At 36.1% G+C, this 26,222-nt stretch overlaps 2 protein-coding genes across 3 annotated transcripts; both read right to left on the bottom strand.

Annotated features, from left to right (window-relative positions):
* Positions 1 to 137: 137 nt before the first annotated feature.
* LOC149787021 (protein meiotic P26-like) lies at positions 138 to 26,222 on the bottom strand. 2 transcript variants are annotated; one of them, XM_089977566.1, is made up of 3 exons: positions 26,046 to 26,222; positions 19,106 to 19,319; positions 138 to 4,072 (listed from the first exon to the last, which is right to left on the bottom strand). In XM_089977566.1, exon 3 carries the CDS (start codon positions 3,892 to 3,894, stop codon positions 1,927 to 1,929), a length of 1,968 nt encoding a protein of 655 aa, XP_089833692.1. In that variant the 5' UTR covers positions 3,895 to 4,072; positions 19,106 to 19,319; positions 26,046 to 26,222; the 3' UTR covers positions 138 to 1,926. The 2 variants fall into 2 exon arrangements, with proteins under 2 accessions (XP_089833692.1, XP_089833691.1); XM_089977565.1 differs by having other exon boundaries at positions 26,069 to 26,222.
* On the bottom strand, positions 24,040 to 25,059 carry LOC149787022 (E3 ubiquitin-protein ligase TRIM45-like). The gene has a single exon (XM_089976019.1). It carries the CDS (start codon positions 25,057 to 25,059, stop codon positions 24,040 to 24,042), a length of 1,020 nt encoding a protein of 339 aa, XP_089832145.1.

Genomic DNA, 26,222 nt, shown 5'->3' with positions numbered 1-26,222 from the left:
AATGTTGTTTGACTTCAGTTTTTCTCACCTGCATGGTAAGATGCAGGTACTACTTTTTCACCAGTGGTGGAGAAAGTGGTGTCCAAGTTTTGTAACAATTCAGATATTGGGATAAAAAAACAATTGAACAGATACAGTTCCTTATTAGCAAACAGTTTATTCACATTTTGTATTTTTAGTCACATTTGTCTGATTGTCACTTTCAAGCATTCTCTCTTTACATCCATTAATGCAGACTGTTCTGGTGGCATAAGCGGTAGAGCAGCCACCTCGGATGTGGGAGGTCAAGTCATACCAAAGACTTATAAAAAAATGGTACTTGCAGCTGCCTCACTAGGTGCTTAGCATTAAGAGGTTAGTGTTAGGACTGGTCGACCTGGTGTCAGGATAATGTGACTGGGTGGGACATGATACCACATGTCTGTGGCATGATGCCCCAATGCTAGACATCACTGTAAACTGCTACAATGCAGACATTGTAGCGATGACTGAAAAACTGTTAAAGCTATATTAAAAATCGAAAATCACACGCATGCCATTCATTAAAAAAATTGTTTTTAATTCAGCTGTTCATTTGTCTCAAATACACACTTTGCCTTTTGAATACTAATAGATCAAATATCTATCCTCATTTTACCTGTTGTAACAGAAGTGGATTTGCTCAGTACAACAAATGATAAGGATAATAGTCACAAAGGGCAGGGTATAGCGTACATACTTTATCTGCATTTATCAGTCATGCTGTTTTAATTAAAATTATTTCAATGTTTAAACAAGTAAATTATCTGTGAATTGTATAATAATCACAGGTAACAAATGTTTCAATTTTCGATGGATTGCTATCTTGACTATCAGAGTCTGTTGTTGTTGTAAATAAATTGATATCTGATTATTGTGAAAACATTTACATTGGAAGATAGAATATCTTAGTAATTGAAGATTCAAGCTCACAATATCAGTGTAGATTTTTTAAAAAAAAGTTTTCTGGAAAGTAATCTGAATTTATACCAAATTTATTACATGCTTGTAACAAATTAAAGTGGATTTGTTCATTGAATAGCCAGCAGCAAATGTTGTCGATAATAGAAACAAATGACAACATATAGCATGCAAATGTTTCCATTTATCAGTCGTATATTTTTAATTAAATTTATTTTAGTGTTTAAATATCAAGTTGATTATCCAGATTTATTTCAGTAGTCACAAGTAGCAATTATTTTATTATAGATGGTTATTGAAGGTACGGTGTCTGGCAAAGTCTCTACTTGCCATAAATGTATTGCTATCAGAATTGCTTGTGACGGAGTTTATATTGGAATATAGAACATCTTTAGAACTGAATATACGAACTCACAATGTCTGTGTAAATTTCTGTGTATAGTTCAATGGAAAGGCATCTGACTTTATGCCAGATTTGCTATGGGCTTTTGAGCATGCATTGGGAAGATGAGTCACAGGACTTGAATGCTTAGGTCACGGGTGAATTGCTATTGTTTTTTGCGGTATAATATTCAGAAAGTCCTTATAACAAGTATCAAACAAACTGATTTTTCTTAATAGATATCATAAATAATTGCATTCACCAGCACCTTAGCAATACATTCAGTCTCAAAACAGGAATTGCTTTGCATCCAAAGTGAACAGTAATCTTTCTTTCTATATCTACATATACAGATAAACCTATCCTAAGAGATCATCCTAGAAAATCATTGTGCCCCCAAAAAGTGGTATGTAAATACTGTATAGGTTATCCTAATAACTATTGGTTTTGGTGTGATCCATACAAGTCGTGTAGTTTCTTGACATATGTGGTCTCCTAAAAGAGGTCCTATTTAGCAAAGGTTTGTGTTGATACATAGAGACACAGATTTAGCTTCATAGACATTGTAATATATCTTGTTCTTATCCTTTTTCTCGTGATCTGATTTATCTGAGTTGGTAAACATACAGATTGTTTGCATCTGAGCAATTTGTAAGAAAAAACAAATCTTTGCTTTTGTCAAAGCAAATTCCCCTTGGAGCTTGTGGCACTCCAGCTGTTATAACCTGCAGCACAGATCCATCAGGAGACAGCTGATGAATGTTGTTGGAATCAAATCCAAGAATATAGATGTTGTCATCTCTGTCCACAGAAACACCAGCAGGCAAACGAAGATTGTCAGGACTATAGGTATACTGTCTCTTTCCATCCATATCAAAACAAAGAAGAGAATTATTTCCTGGTAAAGTGACATACACTCGTGTTTTATCTTTATCAAGGGCTACATGGTTAAGATATGAATTTGTACTGTCAAACTGATGAAAAGACTTCATGTCACCTTCCATGCTGATCAGACTCCAGTAATACTTGTCTGTAGCACACACTCCAGTTATAACAAGAGTTTTGTGCCCAGTATCAACGATTCCGCAGCAGGCATGTTCGGTTGTTATTGTTCTGACGGGACTGATGCCATCATTACGAATTGACACTATTTGGATATTTTTTTCATCCCGCAGTGATACCGCCACTTCTTCATTATCCACCACACATATGTCCCATGGCTTTTGTGACAGTGTGAAGCTAGTGATGAATTCATAGGTGGAACTTAGTAGGATACACTTACTATTTTTAGAATCAGCCAGCATAACTCTGTTTCCAGAGAGAAGTGTGATACCACTATAATACGGCTTAGTACCACCAGGGACATTAACATTAATTACATCAGCTCTCGCAATATGACAGTCTTTGGTGGGCTTTTGCAAAGCCAGTAAAGGAAGTTTATTTGAGCTTTTTATGGTCACAAGTTTTCCAAAATCACACAATGATTGTGACAAAATAGACTCCACCAAAGGCGCAAACTCCAGTTGGAACTTGACTGTGTCATTGTTATCGAATTTGTCTCTGATCTGAGTGTAATAGAAGGATAGTTGTGATGTCATCTTCTCTGTCATTAAAAACTTTTGTGTTTCACTGCCATACCTTCTGACTGTTTCAAGAATAGCATAAGAATTTCTCACAGCGTGCAACAGTGACAAGCAATGATGACTTTTCTCTTGTTTTATAACTGTCTCTTCTTTATACAGGCGGTTGGCCTCCATTTTGACTCGTGTCTCTAGGTCATCCAGAGCGGCATTGATCTTTCTTCTCATCTCTGCTATTTTGTCAGTCAGTCCATTAAGTTGGGACTCAAGCGTATTAATATTTGACTCTGTCATTTCATAAAACTTCTTTAGATGGATTTCCACATTCTTTAGATCCTCAATAACCTTGTCTACTTTACATTGTTTAAGAAAATTTGGAAGGTCTTCCCTCAGATCTATCACCTTTGCACATGTTTTATGCCTGAGAAAGGAGCATGTGCCACAGCAGGCAACCTTGTGATCACTGCAATAAAATTTTATATCTTCTCCATCATCTTCAGAGCAAGTAAAACCTTCTGCAAATTTCAATACTTTTTGTGGATTGCTTATTAATTCGTCCATTGTAATAATGGTGTGATTCTTTAACAATTTCTGTTTCCTATGAACTTTCAGGCATTCGTCACATATTGCCTCCTCACATACTGCACAGAAACCTATTGCCAAGACAGAAACACCCTCAATGTTACAAGGATCACATAGGCGATTTTCATTCGACTTCTTTGGCATGATCGATTGTAGCAATCTGTTAGCTGGAAACAAAGACGCCCATTGACACGTCGGTTGATCATTCCTGGAGGGACGTGCGGCTTGTTTGCACATAGGACACTCAATTTCCTTCAATACACTATCTTTCTCCATCTTGGTTGATATATAAGACTGTAGACAGCTCTGACAAAATGAATGGGCACATGGTAGCTGTCTTGGTATGTTGAATTGTCCCAAACAAATTGGGCAAGCTGGGCCGTCGTCATTATCTGTTGTAGCGGATGCCATTATAAAACAAAACAAAATTAACTTACAATAAGCACACTTTCTTAATTCATTTTAGCTCTAGTCAACAGAAACGAACAACCGTCCTCTCCCCGACTGTTTACTTGTTCATGATTTATTACTAAGGCAAGAGTCAAGCTAGACTGATCGATATCCTTATTTCGGGACAATGTACAGCGAGCTGAAAATAGAACAGGATTAAAATTAGGGCAAGGTAAAATATGCAGTCAGTTATTATCGGCTGTTTACTGACTAAAGCAAATTGAGATTTTGAGGGTATTATGTATATAGTATAAATCGACAATCATAGTATGACCACAGGAGTCTAACGTTTTATCAGTAAAATACGATTAAATATCTGACAAGACGATTAACACAGTACTGATAAGGTGATTTCGTGTTGTCAGATATTCCATCGTACTTTATTGATAAAACATGAGACTTCTGTGGTACGACCCACGTTTACAAATTAAGTCGAGTTCAAGTCGATCGGAGGGGTGGGGAGGGTTGAAGAATGGCGGAAAGCTGGCGGAATCGGACAGTGTTAGGTTCGGACCAACTTAAAGGCTGATTCGGACCAACTTACAGGCTGATTGGGCAAAAAGCCGCGCGCGTTCGCGAGTGTGTATTTGGTGTAAACTGAGGACATTCATGAGATTACACACCAACGTACCAAGGACACACCTCCAACCGAGAGCGTCCTCGGTTTGAAAAATGGTAAAATCTTGCTTCTACCAACTATTTTAGCATAGAATATCATAAAGTCATGATTTGCAGGAAGGTTCCCGTTTACACGCTTAGTGCGTGTTCGAGATTTTGGAGTGTATCTTTCCCAAAGCTGGAGATACATACGTCCGAATCCATGTCTTCGATTGCCCGGTGGAAAACTTGTAAAGAGAGATCCATACTATCAAATTACACGTTGCAAAATCGTATTATCTCCCTTTAAGCCCAAGCATCAGATACCAACCACTTAGCTAAAATGTAAGATGAAACGTTGGTGCATATAACAGTCCCTGACATTTTGTTTTTAATATTTCATGCATGTGAGACAATAGCGTTTGGAAACTCACTATACATTCGTACCATACGCGTCCAATACATGCAAATAAATCTACGACTTGTACGAAATAAGTACATTAAAATGCTATTGGAAAAACGCATGAATTCATTGTAGAGTTGTACCGAAATTGTCTAATTATCCACCCATCTGTAAAGTTAAAACGTCCTGTTGGCGGCGAGATTTTACACACGTAAAGATATTGAAAAGACATCCTTGATATGCAGACTTTATTTTACGACTATTAAATGACAGTGTTTCCCTTTACGCACATTTGTGCGTCAGGGACGCACGCTGGGGAAAATTGACGCAAACATTTTGTTGCCGTGCGATTTTTTGACGCAAAGGATTTTCATAATATGATCATGATTTATTTAATACCCAATGCATTGGACGATAGAAGGCAACGTATATATTTCGCGTATAGGCATTGACTGGAGCCTAGCTTAGTTTGCTCCCTGCCTTGCTCTCCTCTATTTGTATAGCAAAGTGCAACGCAGGGAATATAACAAACAATGAACGAGACTAGCATAGGCAATGTTGTGTTGTAACTGCTTCCCTTAATCTCGCGAGCTTCTAGATATTTAACATCCAGGCTCGTTGCACTAGAAAGTTATCGGCAGATTAAAACGTCATCCACTAAAAAGCATTAGCGAAGAAAGTGAAAGAAGCAGAACACAAAAGAGTAACCGTGGATCTAACTTTAATGAAAAATGGAGAAAATTATTCCCTTGACTGGAATATTCATTATGATTACCGGTGTGACCTCTGATTTCGTGATTGCAAAGACTGCAAAAATGAATAATCCTTTCGTGACAGGATTTTAGAATTTTTAAAAATCTGCCCTCGTTCGCCATAAGATATCTGGAGAACACATTATAACCTAAGACATTATTTCACAACATAGAAATCGGTAACCTTGCAGAGACAAATGCGTTATTTGGATTACAAAGTCAGCTTGTCATTGCAGATTTTGTTGGATTTTAACTTTTACTGCAATAAAAGAAAGATCTTAAAGTTCAAGTGTAACTTATTAGAAAGAAGAGGAATCAGTATCCTCCTTGATATTTGGATAAATGTGTTCTAGGACGAAGTACGATGAAACCTACGATAGTACACATTTGATTAAAGGCAGTAAATTAACTCCAATTTGGTTAAAAATATTTATTTGGCTTTTTGTACTGGCTTATATGTAATGTGTTGGGCTATAATATTGTTGAGTAGACTGTTAAAAGTACGACTTTAAAAGAAAAATGAACTGATAAAATTATTCTTTGAATGGACAATGCATTTGTTTGTTAATTGTGCATGTTGTTTATTTGTATGTTTAGAGAGAGAGAGAGTAGTGCAAGTTGCAATATCTTATTTCAAGCTGAAAAAGTATGAGTCGTATGAAAATGTGTCAGTATATTTTTGACCCCCACATTTTTATTTGACCCCAAGTTTTGACACCAAATGGTTTTTTGTACCCTCAATTTTACACCCCTGGGGGATACACTGTAATTAAATGAGATATATCCGCCCCTATGTCAATTAGTTTTGACAAACTATTCAAACAGGAGAGAACAGATGTGAATCGAGTGAAACCTCCGGCTAAGGTGAGATCGAATTATCACTAGCCAAATTTGGAAGTTACAGCACAAAACTTCAGTATATATATAGAATGATAAATATAATTATATACAGGTCAAACATTTATCATCAAGATGATCAGTCCCAAAATGAACCATTTAATTACAGCAATACGTTTTTCATTATCGCCTTCTCAAGATCTGCTACTTCACGTGTAAGCAATCATAAACTGTTGAATGAATTCAATGTTGTTTAAAATATATATACTTGCTTCAGTTGGTAATTTGATGATTTCGCTTAACATATCATGAATTATGTTTGTATCGATAGTTCTGTTGTAAACGAAGTCTTATTAAAACAACATGCAAAATGTAAACACAATCTATATTTTTTTCCTAAATATAAAAAGCTTTTTTTAACAATATCAAAAACGCTCAGGATGTTCTACTGGACCAACTTGTATTTATAACTTAAAAGAACATTTATTTAGATCTGCGTTAGACGGTACTATTCTTACTAATTTAGTCTTTTTTCAGTATGTTTTACACAGAAGGCGACGAGGCAAACAGGAAAATAAAAAAGCTGTTTAAAACTTCCAATCAGCGATACAAAACACCTGTACGAGGTACCTTGAATTAGCAACTGTAAACTAAGTGATTTGGAAGGAGAACCGTGAGAATGCCCGAGAGAGAGAGAGAGAGAGAGAGAGAGAGATTCGTACGCGTGTTATGCAACGAAGATATTACTCTGTTTTGTCAAAAAGTGAATGGTCATTGCCGATAAGGCGAGTTTTCTGCCATAAATGCTCAAATCCAGCCAAATAGTATTGTTAGAAGCCAGGGGTATTTGCTTGACCGAGCGGTGTCAAAAACGCTGGCGCGATTCCGCTAAAAGTCATAAGTTTCCCCCAAATTTCCAAAGACTTCTATACAACTTCAACTGTGAATTAGAGACCCCGACGTGTCCATTCTATACATAAATTTCCCGCTAATCAATGCAAGACCACAGATCTCAAAATGCCAAATATCTAGAAACTATTCAACTATCCCCTAAGACAGGGGACTATTTTTACCACGCCACCTTAGTCAATTTATGGTTTCAAGGCACATTTTGCCAGTACAACTGCATCACATTTGCCACCATGGCGACATAAACGGTATCTGCCGAGTCCCTTCTTGTTTATTCCTTTGCGTAATTTACCGGTCTCCTGCCATAAATACTGACCCGGCAGTCACACCACCAATGTACGAAACTAGGTTTTATTATGGCTATGGTACTCCAGGTACACTCTGGCGCTTATGACCTGAATTCACTAGAAGTCAACCATGGCATCCTGGAAACTCAATAACACTTCACTCCGTGACGTTTGCTCCTACTAATTGGCTAATTATTTCGGGCCAAGGAATATTTTCATTGCACTGAGTTGTCCTACTTAAGTCGAATTGCAGGACAATCAGTCAATCAATAAATTCATTAGTCTGTCAATAACAACAAGATATATATTCCAATAATAATGCAATTGTCCCAAAGAACAGTTGTAGACGAAACCCTTATGGACCTATAGTTACGTTATGTGATTTGGATTTAATTTTAACGTTGCTTTAACAATCTTTCAGTCACATCGCTACGATGTCTGCAGTGTGGCAGTTTGTAGTGATGTCGAGCACTGGGGCATCACGCCGCAGACATGTAGCATGATGCCCTACGCAGTCACATTATTGTGACACCAGGCCGACTAGTCTTAACACTAACCTCGTAATGCTGTTAGTACCATTTGTATGTCTTTGTTATGACTCGGCCTTGGTTCGAACCCGCAACCTTCCGCATCCGAGGCGGACGCTCTAACCACAAGGCCACCAGAGCGGTTGTTTGATTGTTAAGACTGGACTAGATATGCAAACATGCTCATAATGTACTAATGTCCACGGTCTCCGTGATTTTGTCCAATAGTGTGCGTCCTTAGTTTGCATGGATTATACAGAATATATGTGTAAATGTGTGCGTCCTCGCTTGCGTCACTAAATTGCACCATTTTCTACTAATTTACTGCCTCAGAGTGGTCTTCTTTTCGCTCTAACATCGAGGGAACAAATATCCTTGGTACGCGGTTCCATACCCGAGTCCTCGATATCCACCAAATACAAGCATGTGTTGGGTGGGTGGCGTGTGATTTGGATTTTTAACGTAGCTTTATCAATTTTGCAGTCATATCGCTACGATGTCTGCAGTGTGGCAGTTTATAGTGATGTGATGGGAACCATGCCGCAGAAATGTAGCATGATCTCATACCCAGTCACATTATCCTAACACCAGGCCGACCAGTCCTGGCACTAACTTCTTAATACCGAGCTCCTAGCGAGGAAGCTGTTAGCACCATTTTTGTAAGTCTTTGGTATGACTTAACCGGGGTTCGAACCCGCGAACTCCCTCATCCGAGGCTGACGCTCTAACCACTAGGCCACCGGAGCAGTCCAAATGCCAAGGTGAATAGGACTGTTTGAAATATTAAAAGGAAAACAATGGAACATACGTACTTGATTTATTTTAGTAGTTATTACTGTTTTCACGTGCATAGTAAGATAACGTAATAGGGTGATGTTCATCTCTTGCATTAAATTCAGAAAGGTATTAGAAAACGTATGGCTGAAATCAGTCCAAAGTAGATATATGTTAGCGCAGTCATAGTTGTTTAAAACTAACTAACTTTCCAACGTTTCAATGAAGAAAATATAAAGTTAACCTTGTATACATCAGGCCAGTATTAACATTATCAAACAGTAATGAATATAAATCGACTAAATGTATTATTTTCAAGCATATCGAGTTTTTGTGGAAGGAGTTATCGAGTAAAACGATAGTATAACGTACTTCGCTGTAATGATTCGAATTTTATCTACTATTTTATCGCTGAATTGTGGTCTTATTAGTAAAATCTAAGACAAGTAAATATATATATATATATATATATATATATATATATATATATATAACACTACCACGTAACCACAACAATGTAGTGTCACAGCATTATTGTATGATGGTGCATGTGCAGAGTGCAATCAAGCTCAATAGCATATATATAAATGAACGCATGTCACAAAATAAGTAAACAAGATTGCATGTATGTTCCAATTATGCTGCCAAACCCACAATATAAACCGGGAGAAAACAAATTCCCAGCATGAAAAAGTTAATCGTTTTCCACCTTGATTTAAAATTCGAAAGATGTTGCAAACTGAAAAATATGTTTCAAACATTTTTTCATGATGAACGACTAAATATGTTTCTGGTTTCCTTTGAAAGTACAATACTATTAAAAAAGTATTTTATGTCATTAAAACAGAATTGTCAAATTCTAAGTCGTACAAATGCAATATCGGAACACAAATATATTTTAGCCATCTGCACGAACAAAGCTATTTTGTACAATAGAATGTAGTTTCGTCAGTATAATCCAGAGAAATACGAGTGCAATAATCTGCAATCGGTTTCAAATTATCCCGGTATATAATGAATTCAGGATCAAATTATTTCACAACATGTCTAACATTTTCTCGATCAGCTGTGGTGATCTCTGATGATTTCTCTGAAACTTTTTCTGTACAAGTTTCCTAACCTCATGAACATGCGAGGACTTTTAGCACGCACGAAACGATACTATCTTGAATTTCTTGTATACAGTACGTTCATGTGCACAGTTCCTTCATTTTCAAACGATGGTGATAGAGCTATCAAATTGAGGAGCAAAAAACAAAAAAAAACAAAACAAAAAAAAACAAAGAACGATTGTATTGAATTTTGCTTTTTTACGGTCTGCAGTTGGACCTTATATGAGATACGCTTATAATCGTGTACTGTATGTACCTCATAAACGTTGAGTCGATCATTTTTACAGATTAGTGTTATCCACTGTTGCACCTACCAGACAGCAGTAATCGAAGCAACGGTATTGCCAGTTATCGACGGTGACTGGATGACATCTCGGCATGCCCGGCACATTGTGGGGTCGATCCATAGCACATTCTGCCCATTACAGATGTTTTATATACAAATTTAATTAATGAATCATGATTGTCACAGTGGACGTAAACTTTCGGACTATGTACTCCCAAAATATAACAAACAATTACAACGCCTTATTTTGGTTGTTTTTAACTTTACCTCTGATCTTGTAAGTTGTTTTAACAATTGATGTTAATGAACAATACACTTTTATCATAAACTTGATTTTTACTGATTACTTAGGTGACTACTCGTGATTATGCAAATTTTAAGGGTGTGAATAATCATGCTAAAACATAAACAATGCCGCAAACTAGTATGCAATGCGCGTTCTTTTTATTGAAAGACAAATGAAATTGATGTTCTAAAATCAAACGCGAAATCCGTGGAACTGACTTTGATTTGTACATCATATATATATATATATATATATATATATATATATATATATATATATATATATATTGAATATGTTAAAATTTGTTTGAATTTCAACCTTTGATGAAATATAATTCAGGCAGTCTCGTTAGTTTATAGATTGATTGATAGGTAGTTTGACATGAATAAATCTTTGACTGTATAACTGACAAGCCGCGCATGTAACGAGTAGTCCGGTTTCGTTGTGGGCCGAAAGCATTTGTGCAGTGATTACGCTATGGGCCGAGAAGTCCCGAAATGTTATTAGCAATTGGATGACGAGTTAAGAAAATTACACGCAAGTTTGCTGTCTCTTTTCCCTTCCTCTTTCGACATTTTGTCTTACCGACGGCTGACCCTTTCAGATGTTTGCACGTTTACTCAAATGCGACCATTCTCCATTACTTTGGAGAAAAGAATACAGCGATGTTGTCTAAACACGTGTACCACGCCGATGATGGCACTTTCGAACAGTTTTGTTTGGGACGTGATGAGGGTCCAGATTTTAAACAAACAATTTTTAACAAAATCCCATCCACAATAGAGCTTGAAAAAATACAATTGGTGTGACTTGCAGAACGAAGAACAATAATCATATTGAATGCTGAAGTCGAGTTGAGACAAATTTTCCTCTGGCCAGCTGGAATAGCTCACATGGATGAGGGTCCAGATTTTAAACAAACAATTTTTAACAAAATCCCATCCACAATAGAGCTTGAAAAAATACAATTGGTGTGACTTGCAGAACGAAGAACAATAATCATATTGAATGCTGAAGTCGAGTTGAGACAAATTTTCCTCTGGCCAGCTGGAATAGCTCACATGGAAAACGACTGGCCCTCCCATGGTAGTAAAAATAATGGAATTTAAATGGCTCTACGGGCCTGCTGTTTTCAGTATTAACTGGCCCTTTTAAAAATCTAAAGGATAATGACCGGCGTGACAAAGGCTAAATCGACCCCTGACTTTGTAGTTGAAACTAAAACAATTCTTTCCGACGCATCCCCAACTAAATCAATGGACAGTCCCTAGGTAAGTCAAAAAGGGTGAATATCATATATCGAGTTCTAAACCTGTCATCCTGCAGTCAACTATGACTAAAACTTTTTCATAAGTCATGGAAACGTAGTTTTCCGATATTTTATAAATTTTTGCTTTGATTTCTAAAACTGTGTCAGTGATTTTATTGTCACCGAAGTTTTAAGTGAGTTATTTCATCTCGGTTCTGAAATATAGATCTTAAGCGCGTAATGCTTGAGATATATGCTGTTATAATTCTTCTCAAATAGGAGGCAAAACCTAATTCAATATCTCTTTTAAATTATGGCAATGAATACAACTAAGATATTTTTTCTAAGAGTGTGACGTGATTTTGGAATGTTGACCAGAATAAATTAGAAACTTATATTGCCCCAAACAATTATGAATTTGTTTATATTCTTTTCATTTTGTTTCCTTTGACGTATTCCTCGATTATATATGTTGCTAGTTAAAATGCATGAATAATAGCAAGCAAAGTTAGTGCATATGTAAAGTGTTCTTTAGCTGTTTATAAAATGTGTAAAACAAGGCAGGTAAGAGCAACACCTTTATCAGCTTGAAAACAGTGGCACACAAAGTGCACGTGGTTCATTACGAAATAACGAGAAAAGAAGCAAACACGAATAATGATTTGCAACCTTCATTATAGAATATGTTCGTAGCCATAAAACTTATTCACATTTAAATATATATAATACTATGCTGGCAGCCTAGGCCTTTGTTCGCAATAATGATGCCCAGCATGGCTATGTCATGATAGTCTACTAAAGACGTGGGCATCCTACTCCTACTTGCGTTGATTAGCTTGAAACATTAGAAGCTTTCCGTAATTGCCAAATTACCAATGTGTGTGTGTGTGTGTGTGTGTGTGTGTGTGTGTGTGAGAGAGAGTACTAGAAGTGGGTCTATGGCAATTTAAATTAAACGGACGGTACGAATAATTATCTTATCTAGAGAGAGAGAGACAAAGGCCTTCAGGCATTTATACATTTTAAATGGTCTATTTAAGTACATATATATAGGGATTAATAAATTAAAACAAAATTCAAGGCATCATATATATTACTGTATGTGTGTGCCAATCTATGAATTTACAGTTTGGATCTCCTCTTACAATGCTTTTATAACGTTGTATCCTCGATATAGTGAAACACTTAATAACTAAACACTGGAATGTTTATACAATAAACATGCTATAAGAATCGCCTAATTTCTTGTAGGTTGCTTGGTGCACGTTCAAGTTCAAGGTTTGCATCCAGCTCAAATAGATTTTATCACTCACTCCATAAATTTCAACATATATTGATGTTTGTTGCCCTTAATGCAAATGAGATAGCGAGAGAATTGTGTAATGTGATTGATTTATTTAAAAAAATTAACAATGTATATGGATATTTTATATTTTCTTCGCTATATTTTTTTCTTTATGAATGACAGGTAAATACAAATGCAGTAGGGGCCATTGGCAAATTACAATTTTGATACACCCACAACATTGGTATCTGAAATTGATCTACGCCAACACTTAAATACCCACAGTGTTAATGTACGCGGTGTTACTATGGTATAAACGTATGTAGCACAATCTGATATTAATGTGTCGAATAAAACTAAAGACCTGCAAACTTGATAATACCAACTACAAAATGAAAAATACCAAAAATGAACAACAGCATCGACAACAACAGTAACTGAAACCTTTCCAAATAAAAGTAAAGTCGCAGTCCACCATGAACAAGTGAAAGATAAAGATGCGAACGAAGCTCTAAAAGGTAATACACATTAACGCATGAGGTGAAAATATATGTCCTATAATATTAAAAGCAAAATTCTTTCGAAAAGTCCAATAGTTTCTCTGGGGGAACATTATCAAAAATGTTACTTAATTGACTTTGGAAAAAAATCTCGTCCACGGTGTGTAAGTCGATACATTTACGATGAATGCGTTCCACCGTTAAGTGATATTGGCAAGATATGCGCACTAGTGGAAGCTCACAACCAAAGAGGGATTCATGGATCGTATGAATGTCATTTACGCAAGCGGAGTATTTGCCCAACATCTATGCAATTTATTGTATATGATAGATGCGATTCTCCAAATGAATACATGCTGCATTTGTCGAAACTCGATTGTGACGTTTGTATTCCATATAGTGTGCTAGTTGAAACAATACTTTAATTTACAGTATCAGATCTCCCATTCAAAAACTGGCGACATCAGGGTAGCTTTGACGTCCCTTTCATTTTATCTAATTTCCGATGACAAATCAATAAATGGCACATAATACGTTTTCAGGCAGTGTGAGGAAATCCTGTTTCGTTTTTATAAAACATTTTTTTTTGTGTAATGTGAGATATTAAAGGGCAATGCATTTAATGTGGAAGAGAATCCAAATAATGAATAATATTTTTATTGCTGTTGTTTGGTGTTTTTCTCAGATTTTACTATGTCTTTAATGTAAGCAGGAAAAAGTGTAGCTTTATAATGAAAATGGGCTGTAGATGGTGCGGAGGCATGTTCCAACAGCAGCTGCAAGAGTGACACGATCTTTCAGATGGTCTGTGTAAAGGGAAGTATTTCCACTATAGGAGGTTAGTTGAATTTTCTGTGGAAACTAAAGGATTGGTAGAATGTTATTGTTAATGGAAAATATCTAAGCTGTTACTTTTAGGGATTTATTTAAGGTAGATATTAAATTAAAGTAGGAGATTTTTTGTAGCATTGGGGAAATTTATTTTTGCTGTTTGTAAATGAGGAATATTTCAGGATCATGTATATTGACATTTGATTAGTAGTAATAATCTATTAACGACCTGTATATGGATAAAACAAAGCAGATAATAGGAAAAGAAATCCAACTAGTAAATCTTGACACAGTTCAAAGGGCAAATATATGTAATTATATGTGCTATAAATAAGATATATGCATAGTATGTACGCTGTATCAATGATATACCACACGTAGTTTAAATGTTTCATTAAAAGGAAACTCGGCAAGCCTCGTTTCCTTTTAAAGAAAAAATTATACATCTCGTGGTATATCATTGATACAGCGTACAACTATAAATATATTCTATATATATATATATATATATATATATATATATATATATATATATATATATATATATATATATATTCTCGAAAACCGTGTCCTTTGTTCTCAAGAGAATATACCTAGGTGAATTTAAGCGTACACTCTTCTCCTATTATTTCGGCTATGTTATTCAATCCTGACTCACCGGAACATCTTGAGGCGACATGGGCCATCACCAAGAATATTGATACAGCAGTCTGGAAAGGAAACGTGGAGAGAAACGGAGCCTTAAGAGGTATTTTTGTCTGGGCCAGCAGTGTCGAGAAGATTGTGCCAAAGAAAAGTGAATTGGTGTGGTTTATGTTCTCCATCCTTGGTCAACCCCTAACGACTCTTATCAGGGCCAATCATTTCTCTTATAGACAAAGACACTTCAGGGATCGTCATCGACAAATTTAAATCTTTCTTGAGAGCCACTATTTATTATCAAAATGTTTTTCATCTTTTGAAATCTAGCTCCTAATGGCAGAAAACGCATCTAAATACAAATCTTTGCTTTTAAAATCAATTAATTCCATTTCAAAGACTCATTTCCAAGATACTGTATGAGCTGCAGCTCAATATCATGTTCGGTGGCTTCATCGGGTTCAAAATATATTTGTACACTTGGGACCATGGCTTTATGGGTTTTGACATATTTGGCCAAACTCTTCATTCAAGACGGAAATATACATGCGTACATGTTGTTCTAAAACCTTGAGCTTTCATCTCTATCAGTGAACATTCAACATGCGGAATGTTCATCAGTCAATGTTTTGATATCTTTTTCAATGACATGCAATTTCCTGGAATAACAATCACTCTTCACAGAAATTCAGCTTAGTTGCCTTTTACCCTGAAGCTTGGCATTCGATGTATTTAATGCAGAACATGAGGTTCGTATGTCTTTCTTAGCTTTCGAACTCAGAATAGTTATTAATTTCACGGAGAAAGGTTTTAAATACAATCGGGCGGCTGAAACAAATGAGAGAGAACGTTTCCTCAACTCAGCCGTCGAATGCTGCAGTACATTACAAAGTGACCGTAACTGGATTACATTTCTTTTAGATAGCTTCAAACCTCCTATGAGCGAGTGGCGAAAGTACGACAATTGTATTACAACCTTTATTACAGTAAATAGTACTTCATTAAGAATATTTTGAAACATTTTTTTCTTGCTGAAAAAAGCAATTAAAAGATAAAATAGACAGGCATAACTCTTTCGTTCGAGAAAAAAAAAAACAGTTGGTATTTTCTGTAGGAGGGTGCGGTTTGCATATCAAGATGGATGCTTTATCAGCAGTCACGGAAAACAGTTTACTTAAAGATAAAACGTTTTGTTACTTTCCAAGTCTGTGATTAAATGATAATATTCTCCTTTTATTGTTCCCAACGTTGGAGATATAGAAGGCAATTCGCTTGCATTAGATTTGCTCCTCGGTGAATAAAATTATTGTCAAATTAATATAGTTTATATCTATATATTGTCCCCCAAACAGAACAACACTTATTCATGTAACTTTTCAGTTACCTATTAAAATCGTCAACCATATCACTTACTCGAAGCTGGACAAACAGCGAGATGAAATTTTCGTAATAATGCCTTTCTTCATAGCTAAATCTGCAATCAGGTCATTGTCACAGTTCTGAAAGTCGTCAACAGGAAATGATTTCCTTTTCGCTGAGTGTACACTGCAGATTCGAAGCCTACTTTGATGGAATTGTCTTGTATTTTCCCAACAGTTAACAAAGGCAGCGTTTTGTTTTTCGTATGACGCATATATTTATATGGGTATGTTATGAAATTTGCCGGTAGCTTCCGGTTCTTTCCTGACTTGTCTTGGTTATTCCTCCACTAGTTATACTAGACGCCACCTACACCCTATCCTGTCTTGAAAAATGGCGTTAGTCCCACAATAACAACATAACGACACATATTTGCATTATGTTCAACTCTGTCTTCAACATTAATGTGTGATGATTCAGGTATTGTTTTAAAATTTCTTATAACACTAGAAGTTCCTACAACAATCACTATTACTCAATCACTCAATATTTGTTGTTTTTATATATTTATATCCTTGTCATTCTGTTATTTACGGCTATAACCTATGCCAAAACTTCCCATTGTGGTGTAATATAGTGTGTTAATACATTCTTCTGTGTCATAGTACATGTTTGTTCATTACACGTCAATACAAGGGTTATAGAGATTAGAAGGGTGATACAGCTGATATGAGTGTTTACAATGGAATGATATGGAAGTTATAGGATAGCAGGTGGATTTAATTTTGTTTACAAGCGGTTTCATTTCTATTTCATCCCCTTTATTCACATCCTATCTTTCAGGTGATAGGATATATTGTATCTTTTAATGTATACATAGACAAGTTATGTTATAACTGTTTCAGGTGGGGTTACATTTGACACAAAATGTTTCATTTTTTAGCGATTTTATTTTTGCTGATGATATGACATTGACAGACCTTATATCGCAGGTTTAAGGAAATTATTACAGATTTGTGAACAATACGCATTTGAGAAAGATATCATCTGTAAGACACAAAAGTTGGAATGCATGGTCTTTCAATCAGCTTCTTTCAAGCTACCATCTCGTCCCCTTGTACATCTTAACGGCTATGCTGTTACATATGTCAACAGTTACACGTATTTGGGACATACTTTAAAATCCAATCGGTTAGATGATGAATATATGACAATACATTACATATTTATGTGTACTCGAAGAAATTTGCTTCTATGTAAATTTAGAAGAATCCTTTGAATATTAAAATGAGATTATTAAAATCTTAATGCTGCACAATATATAACCTGTTCATTGTTGAGGAAGTAATGCGAAAGCATGTGTTTACAATAATGACAGTATAATTTAATGACAAGTATTGTATCTTGAAGTGTCTTTGGAACTAAGACATCATATTTGCAGACAGATGGACTACATAACTCTATAAATGATTTACATACAATCTTTCTTAACAATGCTGGACCAGTCCATTGCTGTAGATGTGTCTATATATTTGTACATAAGATTTTTGTGATTTTTCATGTCAAAAATGCTTTCATTTTACATTTATATTTCAATTGTGATGTATGGACTACGCAGTCTGAAATAAAGAATTCTCATCTTCTTATTTTATCCTATAGGTATGTTCGGGGTCATAATGTATATGTTTTCCACCTTTTCTCTTGGTTAGTAAATGTGTATGCTAGCTACTTGATGACGTGATTAGTTCGAATAGAATGTTGGTTGCAAATGTAGATGTTGGTTGTAGATCAGTGGGTGATAGTCAGTTAAGCGATCTATTGGTCAGTAATTGTTTTATTCAAATTTCCACACAATATCATTTTATAACGAAAACTTATATGGATAACAATGATTCATGCTCACGTTTAACAGTATATTTCTGATTGCCTTCAGAGTGTTACAATAATACTAAATGTATTGACATTTTACCCGGTGTATCCTGTTATACATGGAACTCCCCCACACACACACACAATAAAAATGATCGCAATGACAATTACCATGGAGTTCATAGTCTTAACGCATCAATCCCCCTAACTACATTTGTTTTATTTTTTCACTATTTATCATGTTACGGTAAGCAAGTTTTCTAATCATACACAGAAAACCCAAAGGTAATAAAACTAGCCACGAGTTTACAGAAACTAAGATTAAAATGTACTTGCTTAGTAAATTATGAACACCATAAGGACTTAAAGTTTGCATGAATGAGAACATATCATCTTAAAATTGGATCCGATTGGACTAAATTTAAATTTCTGTTGTAACAGGTGTTCGGTTTACAAAGGATCTCACTGATGCGACAAATTGTGTATCGTTTAGAGCTTATGTTGTGTCTGTGTGTGTGTGTGTGTGTGTGTGTGAGAGAGAGAGAGAGAGAGAGAGAGAGAGGATGTACTTACGAAAGAATACTCCTGTATGAGTGGAAATCTGCGCAAATTAGACAAGTTGGGGCTGTTTTGTCTTTTATAGTATATAATGGAAGATTTAACAACGTACCTTGCTTTTCTAATCTGGGGGCCCCGAGTGGTCACGTGGTCTAAAGCGCTGACCGTTCCGGAACACTGCTATCTCACCTCTGTCTGCGTGAGTTCGAATCTCAGGCTCGGCTAACGTGGGTTCATGAAAATGCTTGCTAGTAGCTTCTCGTGGGTCGGTGGCTCTTCCCGGCGTTTTCCAGGGTTCTTCTTCCACCAGTTATGCCCATCCTCTGCTGAAAAACGGCGTTAAACACTACAAGAACTACAATAACAACTTTCAAAATCACATCCGGTCGCACGAATAAATATAACTGGCTCAAACATAACTAGTGCTTATCTCAGGAAGTCTTTACTGAGAGAGGTATTTTTATAATTTTACAATAGGTGTTTTAGCATGACGAAAGATAACCCATAATGTTTAAATTCTCCTTATAATTCACAATGCTCATATGCCAACATTTTCTACTTTCCTCAATGTTGGTTTTGACACAGTTTGGTATTCGATGATCAGACTCATGTTGTCATGGAAGAACAGTTTATTCCAACGAATAGAAAGTCATTCTTACATCTTGACATGTGCGTACAAACAAAAAGCAAGCAAACAAGCTAAAACGTTTTATGGATCAATTTTCAAACGCACATAATCAATGACAATTATAAAATAAGCAGACAAGCAGAGTCTTTCTTAAGTGGTTTATCTGCAAGCGTGAATACATTAATCATTTACCCTAAAAGCTGGCTGTTTGTATAGTGCAAACACGTTGGATTTGTCTGTTGTCAGCGCTAATGTGTCTGCACGAGTGTCAAACATTGTTAAACCTCGCAGTATGTTTGGGACAATTTATAATAATAAACCAAAGCCCGATATTTGCCAGTCATAATTATCGGGCCTAGAGTGTGTCACAGCATTAGCAGCGGATATCCAATTCCAATTTTGAAGTCAGACCACGTGAAAGATCCTTGAAACAATTGGTTTCACGTGATACAAGTTTTCAAGAATAATGCTTACAACATTTTATATTTATTTTACTCATCTGTTTCTTGGTAACGGAATAAGAATGTTGAATAACAAGCTTAATGTCGCTGTAATATATGTTGTTTATAGGACCACGCTGTAATGCAATTTTTAAAAATATAACCATGCTGTCATTTTAGTTGCTTATAGGACCACGCTGTAATGTAAGTTGAATATAGGACCAAACTATAATGTAAGTTGTTGGTAGGACGACGCTGTAACAAACATTGATTATAGGACACGCCGTGCTAATTATATGGAAGAACTGTGTACCAGTCTAGAAAAGGGTGAAAAAATAATGAGTATATACGGGTTTGATGGTACATAATTGGTTAATAATAAAAAGCAAAATCTTAGCAAAAATATCTTTTGAAAGCTTATTCTATCTGTACTTTAAAACAAATATGGACACATTTTGTTGATGCAATTTTAGTATTTTTACAAACTTGACTTACGGGCGCTCTGTAATAAAAGTAGCACCTGATTCATTTGGTGCAGAATGGATAACATGTGTCTCATGCACATGAAACAATTGCCACGACTCACACGGTGTTCTCAACACAGAAGCTTGCACCAAGGATAGTTGTGCATGGAAAAATATAGGTCTGATCATCAGCACCCAGAAATTTTAAGTTATTGAATTTGAATATGACGGTCGTTCCATATGTTTTCTATGGGAGTTGAATTAGGACCGTGAGTCCTATAGGACCACCCTGTTATGTAAGTTGTTTAAAAAAACACGTTATAATATAAGTCGATTACAGGACCATGCACTAAAGCAAGTCGTTTATATTACCACCTGCAATGTAAATTGTTTCAAGGACGACGCTGTATTGCGAGTTGTTATGTAAAGCAAGTTGTAATGTAAGTTGTTTATAGCAACACTCTGTAATATAAATTGATTACAGGACTACGCAGTAATGCAAGTGTTTTTAGGAGGACAGTGTAAAGTAAGTTGTTTATAACAGCACGCTGTAATGTAAATTGATTATTGGGCCACACTGTAATATAAGTTGATTATAGTACCACACTATAATGTAAGTTGTTATAGGACCACGCTGTAATGTAAGTTGTTATAGGACCACGTTCTAATGTAAGTTGTTTATAGGGCCACACTGTAATGTAAGTTGGTTATAGGACCACGCTGTAATGCAAGTTGGTTACAGGGCCACGCTGTAATGTAAGTTGTTATAGGACCACGCTGTAATGTAAGTTGTTATTGGACCACGCTGTAATGTAAGCTGGTTATAGGGCCACGCTGTAATGTAAATTGTTATAGGACCACGCTGTAATGTAAGTTGTTACAGGACCACGCTGTAATGTAAGTTGTTATAGGACCAAGCTGTAATGAAAGAGTTATAGGACCACGCTGTAATGTAAGTTGGTTATATGACCACGCTGTAATGTAAGTTGGTTATAGGGCCACGCTGTAATGTAAGTTGTTATAGGACCACGCTGTAAAGTAAGTTGGTTATAGGACCACGCTGTAAAGTATGTTAGTTATAGGGTCACGCTGTAATGTAAGTTGGTTATTGGGCCACACTGTAATGTAAGTTGGTTATATGACCACGTTGTAATGTAAATTGGTTATGGTACCATGCTGTAATGTAAGTTGGTTATTGGACCGTATAGTAATATAAGTGTTTATAGGACCATGTTGTCATGCAAGTTGTTTATAGAATCACGCTGCAGTTCAAGTTATTTATAGGGCCACACTCTAATGTAAGTTTATATGATCACGCTGTAGTGTAAGTTTATATGATCACGCTGTAATGTAAGTTTATATGATCAAGCTGTAATGTAAGTTGGTTACAGGACCACATTGTAAAGTAAGTTGTCGATATGACAGCTGTAATGTAAGCTGGTTATAAGACCACACTGAAAAGTAAGTTGGCGATAAGACGATGCTGTAGTGTAAGTTGGCTATAGGATCAAGTTGTAATAAAAGGTGATCACAAGACCAATGTTCCAAGGTGAAAAAGGAATGCGGATAATGTAATATTTTATCTTTAGGTGTCTGTGGCATATCTGTCATTATATTAGATTTGATAGCGTGCAAGAATAAAACCATTCCCAAACTTAATGCAGAAATCTGGCGAATGCTCGATTCGCTGATTGTCCGTCGGCTCGTGTTAAAATTTCAGAAAAATTTCTCTTCGTGAAACATTCAACTAACTGAAACATATCAGGACTACATACACATTTTGAGAGAACTAAAGTAACGTTGACAATGAGACTGAATAATACAATTATAATGTAATCAAGATATGAACAGTGTGATGGAAAGTTTAAGCGTTCGAATGTGTCTATTTCTCCAAAAAAGATAGACACAGTGAAAAGTAATTGTAATAAATGATCAGGAATAAATGAATAACTAATAAAAGAAGTGAAACAAAGTAATGATTATTAACCGTTCTACAGAATGTATTGTAATTAAGATAGATGTATTGTAATTAAGACACATGTATTGACAAAAATCACAAACCATCCTATTCATTCATGAAAAACAGAAATCTGGGAATTGTTTGCTGTTTAATTTCCCAAGAATAAAAACAAATGAACTCGGGTTAGGCATATAAAACGACTTGTACATAAGAATTGTTTTTTTTTATACTAACATTGCTCACTACCTTAGTAAATGTTTTTAATTATAGCAATAACAGTCGGAAGCGTCACATAGGCTGAAAACATTAACCATGATTTGCTGACCTCCATCATGTGTCTGTTCTCTGGTTACAGAAGGATTTTTTTTGACATTTTCAAAGTCGCGGACAGCAAGACTATGTAGGTGTCAATGTTTACGAAAATAAGTACCCATAACAAATTAAGGTGGGAGGTGGTATATACGGGTGTCATTCATTAAATAATAATGTCGCACGTCCTTGACTCAAAGGTATTAATGCATGACAATTTTAAATTTACCCACCTCTCATTTATGACACTTTTCTTCTTCCCCATCTTTTCTATCTCTCTCTCACTCCTTGTTGCGTTAGATATGCATTTGTGTTATTACGGCCGTAACATCATATTTAAAAGTAATTACGAAAATGTTAAAAGTTACATTCCATATCGTATCCTAACCTGTTCATTTGTAAATGTACACGTTTGGTCACTGGCTAATACAAGAGATACAGATTTAGATGGAAGCGGTTTAAAATAGCTTCAATTTCGAGGTTATACATCGCATTGTAGATTTCACATTTCTACCTTTTCGCAACAAAAATAATTTGAGATAACGTGATTATTTCGTCTATTTTTCCATTCATTTATGTCAACCATTATATACAGCACCATCCGTGCCCTTAAATTTCTGCTGTTTTGTTTCATTTTAGTTGGTAAACATGCAGATTTCTTCCATCTGACTCGCTCGTGACAAAAAACATGTCCCTATTTTCGTCAAAGCAGACTTTCAAAGGCTTTTGTGGCACTCCAGCTGTTATAACCTGCAGCACAGATCCATCAGGAGACAGCTGATGAATGTTGTTGGAATCAAATCCAAGAACGTAAATGTTGCCATCTCTGTCCACGGCAACTCCGCGGGGCCTTTTAAGATTGTTAGGACTGTATGTAAAGTGTTTCCTTCCGTTATTGTCAAAACAGATAATTGAGCCGCTTCCTGGCAACGTAATGTACACTTTTGATCTGCGCCTATCAAGCGCTATGTAGTTAAAACTTCCAGATGGACAGTCAAACTCATGAAAAGACTTAACGTCTCCATCAATGCTAATCGTACTCCAGTAATATTTGTTAATACCACAGCTTCCCGTGACAATAATTTGCCTCTTTCCAGCTGCTGTGATTCCAAAGCAACGATGCCTCATTGCTATTGTTCGTTCTGCACAGATAACATCATCTTTAACTGACATAATCTGGATTGTATTTTGATCCCACATGGTAACTGCCATTTCCTGGTTTTCTATTACACAAATGTCCCATACCTATCCTGTTAAGGTACAGCGTGTAATGAATTGGTACGAAGGACTCAATAAAATACACTGGCCACTGTAATCCACAAGTATCATTTTGCCGTCAGGAAGGGCTGCGACACCATTGTAAAATGGGATCTTACCACCAGAAATTTTAATGTCAATTACATCAGCTTTCACAACCTGACAATCTTTTGCTGGCTTCCAGAGGCTTGGTATCGGGAGACTTTCCGAGCTTTTCTCACTCACAAGTTTGCCCACATCGTGCAAAGGAAGCGACATAATAGAGTCCACTAGTGGAGTAAACTCTAGCTTTACGCTGACTGTTTTAATCCTATCGTATTTTTCTCTAATTCGAGTGTAATATGATGATAGATGTGATGTCATCGTTTGCGACATTATAAATTTTTGGAGGTCTGTCCCGTATTTATTATATGTTTCAAGGAGAAGGTGAGAATTTCTCACTGCATGCTGCAAGGACAAGCACTGATTATGTTCTTCCTGTTTCCTACTAGACGCCTCTTCGTATATTTGGTTTCCCTCCATCTTTACCTTTTTCTCAATGTCATCCAAGACTGCATTGATTTTCCTTCTGATTTCCCCAAGTTGCTTGTAGATTGCATTAAGGCGAGATTTAAGATCGCAAATATTTGACTCGTTCTTTTCTGAAAAGGCCTTTAGATGATGTTCTACATTCTTCAGTTCATCAAGAATATGGCCCGGACTTATTTCTTGTAATAGAGAAGGTAGCTCTTCCGTCAAATCATTCACTCTAGCGCATGTTTTATGATATACAAGGTAACATGTACCACAACACGCGACACTGTGTTCCTTGCAGTGGTATTTTATATCTTTTCCGTTATGATCAGAACACGTAAAACCTTCGGCAAATTTCATTACATTTTGTGGATTGCTTGCTAACTCCTTAATAGTAACAATTGAATGACTCCTCGTCATTTTCTGTTTTCTGTGTACTTGCAAGCAATCTCCGCACATGGCCTCCTCACATACTACACAAAGCCCCTCAGCCATATTAGAAACGCATTCAGATTTACAAGCATCACACAGACGATCAACTTTCGATTTCGTCGGTAACAGTGATTGAAGAACTGCGTTGACCGGAAACTGGGACACCCATTCATTTAGAGGTTCACCATTTATAGAAGGATGTGCGGCTTCGTTACAAACTGGGCACTCGATGTAGCTCGAGTCATCATCTTTTTCCCTCTTTATTAGGGACTGCAGACAGCTTTCGCAGAAATTATGAGCGCATGGAAGCTGTCTTGGCACACTGAAAACCCCAAAGCATACTGGACATGTTATTCCGTCTTTAGTATATTCATTAGCTGCGGCCATTGCTAGAATCAAATCACGTGTTTGAAACGGAACACAATTTCCTGCCACTCCTATTCCTTAGACGATAATCAGCATGATTCATTTGCTTCCAGTGTGTAGCTAGTTGTTCATTTCCCCTCGCTTCATCATAACTGCTAGAGACTATTACCTAGGTACAGAATTATACTTTTCTAAAAATAGAACTATCGTGAAGAAGTAGGACAGCTAATGTGCACACAATCAATAAAGCAAGGAAATTCACTGATACTGAGTTGCCGTATATCAGGCTTTCACGATACGAAACAATCTCAGAGAAGGGTTAATCATTATAACCTATTTGATAAAAAGTCAAAGTAACGATATATGTGGAACATATAATTATGTAAACGTTTCGGTCAGAACGACATTAATACATATTTTAGCTCTCGAAATACATACATACACACACACACACACACGAAGTGCACACACACATACGAGTCTTGTAAAACTTACGAAACGGAGATATACGACGTAACCATATAAATTTTTTGTTGTGCTCTGTATATATATATATATATATATATATATATATATATATATATATATATATATATATATATGTGTGTGTGTGTGTGTGTGTGTGTGTGTGATATAATTGCGAGGACCTCATATTGGTTCACACCATTATCTCGATGACATACCGATATTGTGAAGACAGACTTACACACTAGTCCTCGAAATGAAACATCGGAAACTGGTTCAGAATGATCATAAGAGATGCACCACGTGTTATTGTAAAAGTCCTTACAAACTCTGTAACGAGTGAGAGACAGTTACACTCCATGTGTATGGCAAACACAAGCTGCGGTCTTCCTCTG

The sequence above is a fragment of the Sinohyriopsis cumingii genome, chromosome 12 (assembly GCF_028554795.1).
Source record: "Sinohyriopsis cumingii isolate HCF-2022 chromosome 12, ASM2855479v2, whole genome shotgun sequence".
Lineage (NCBI taxonomy): Eukaryota > Metazoa > Mollusca > Bivalvia > Unionida > Unionidae > Sinohyriopsis > Sinohyriopsis cumingii.
This window is presented reverse-complemented; position numbering and strand designations above follow the sequence as displayed.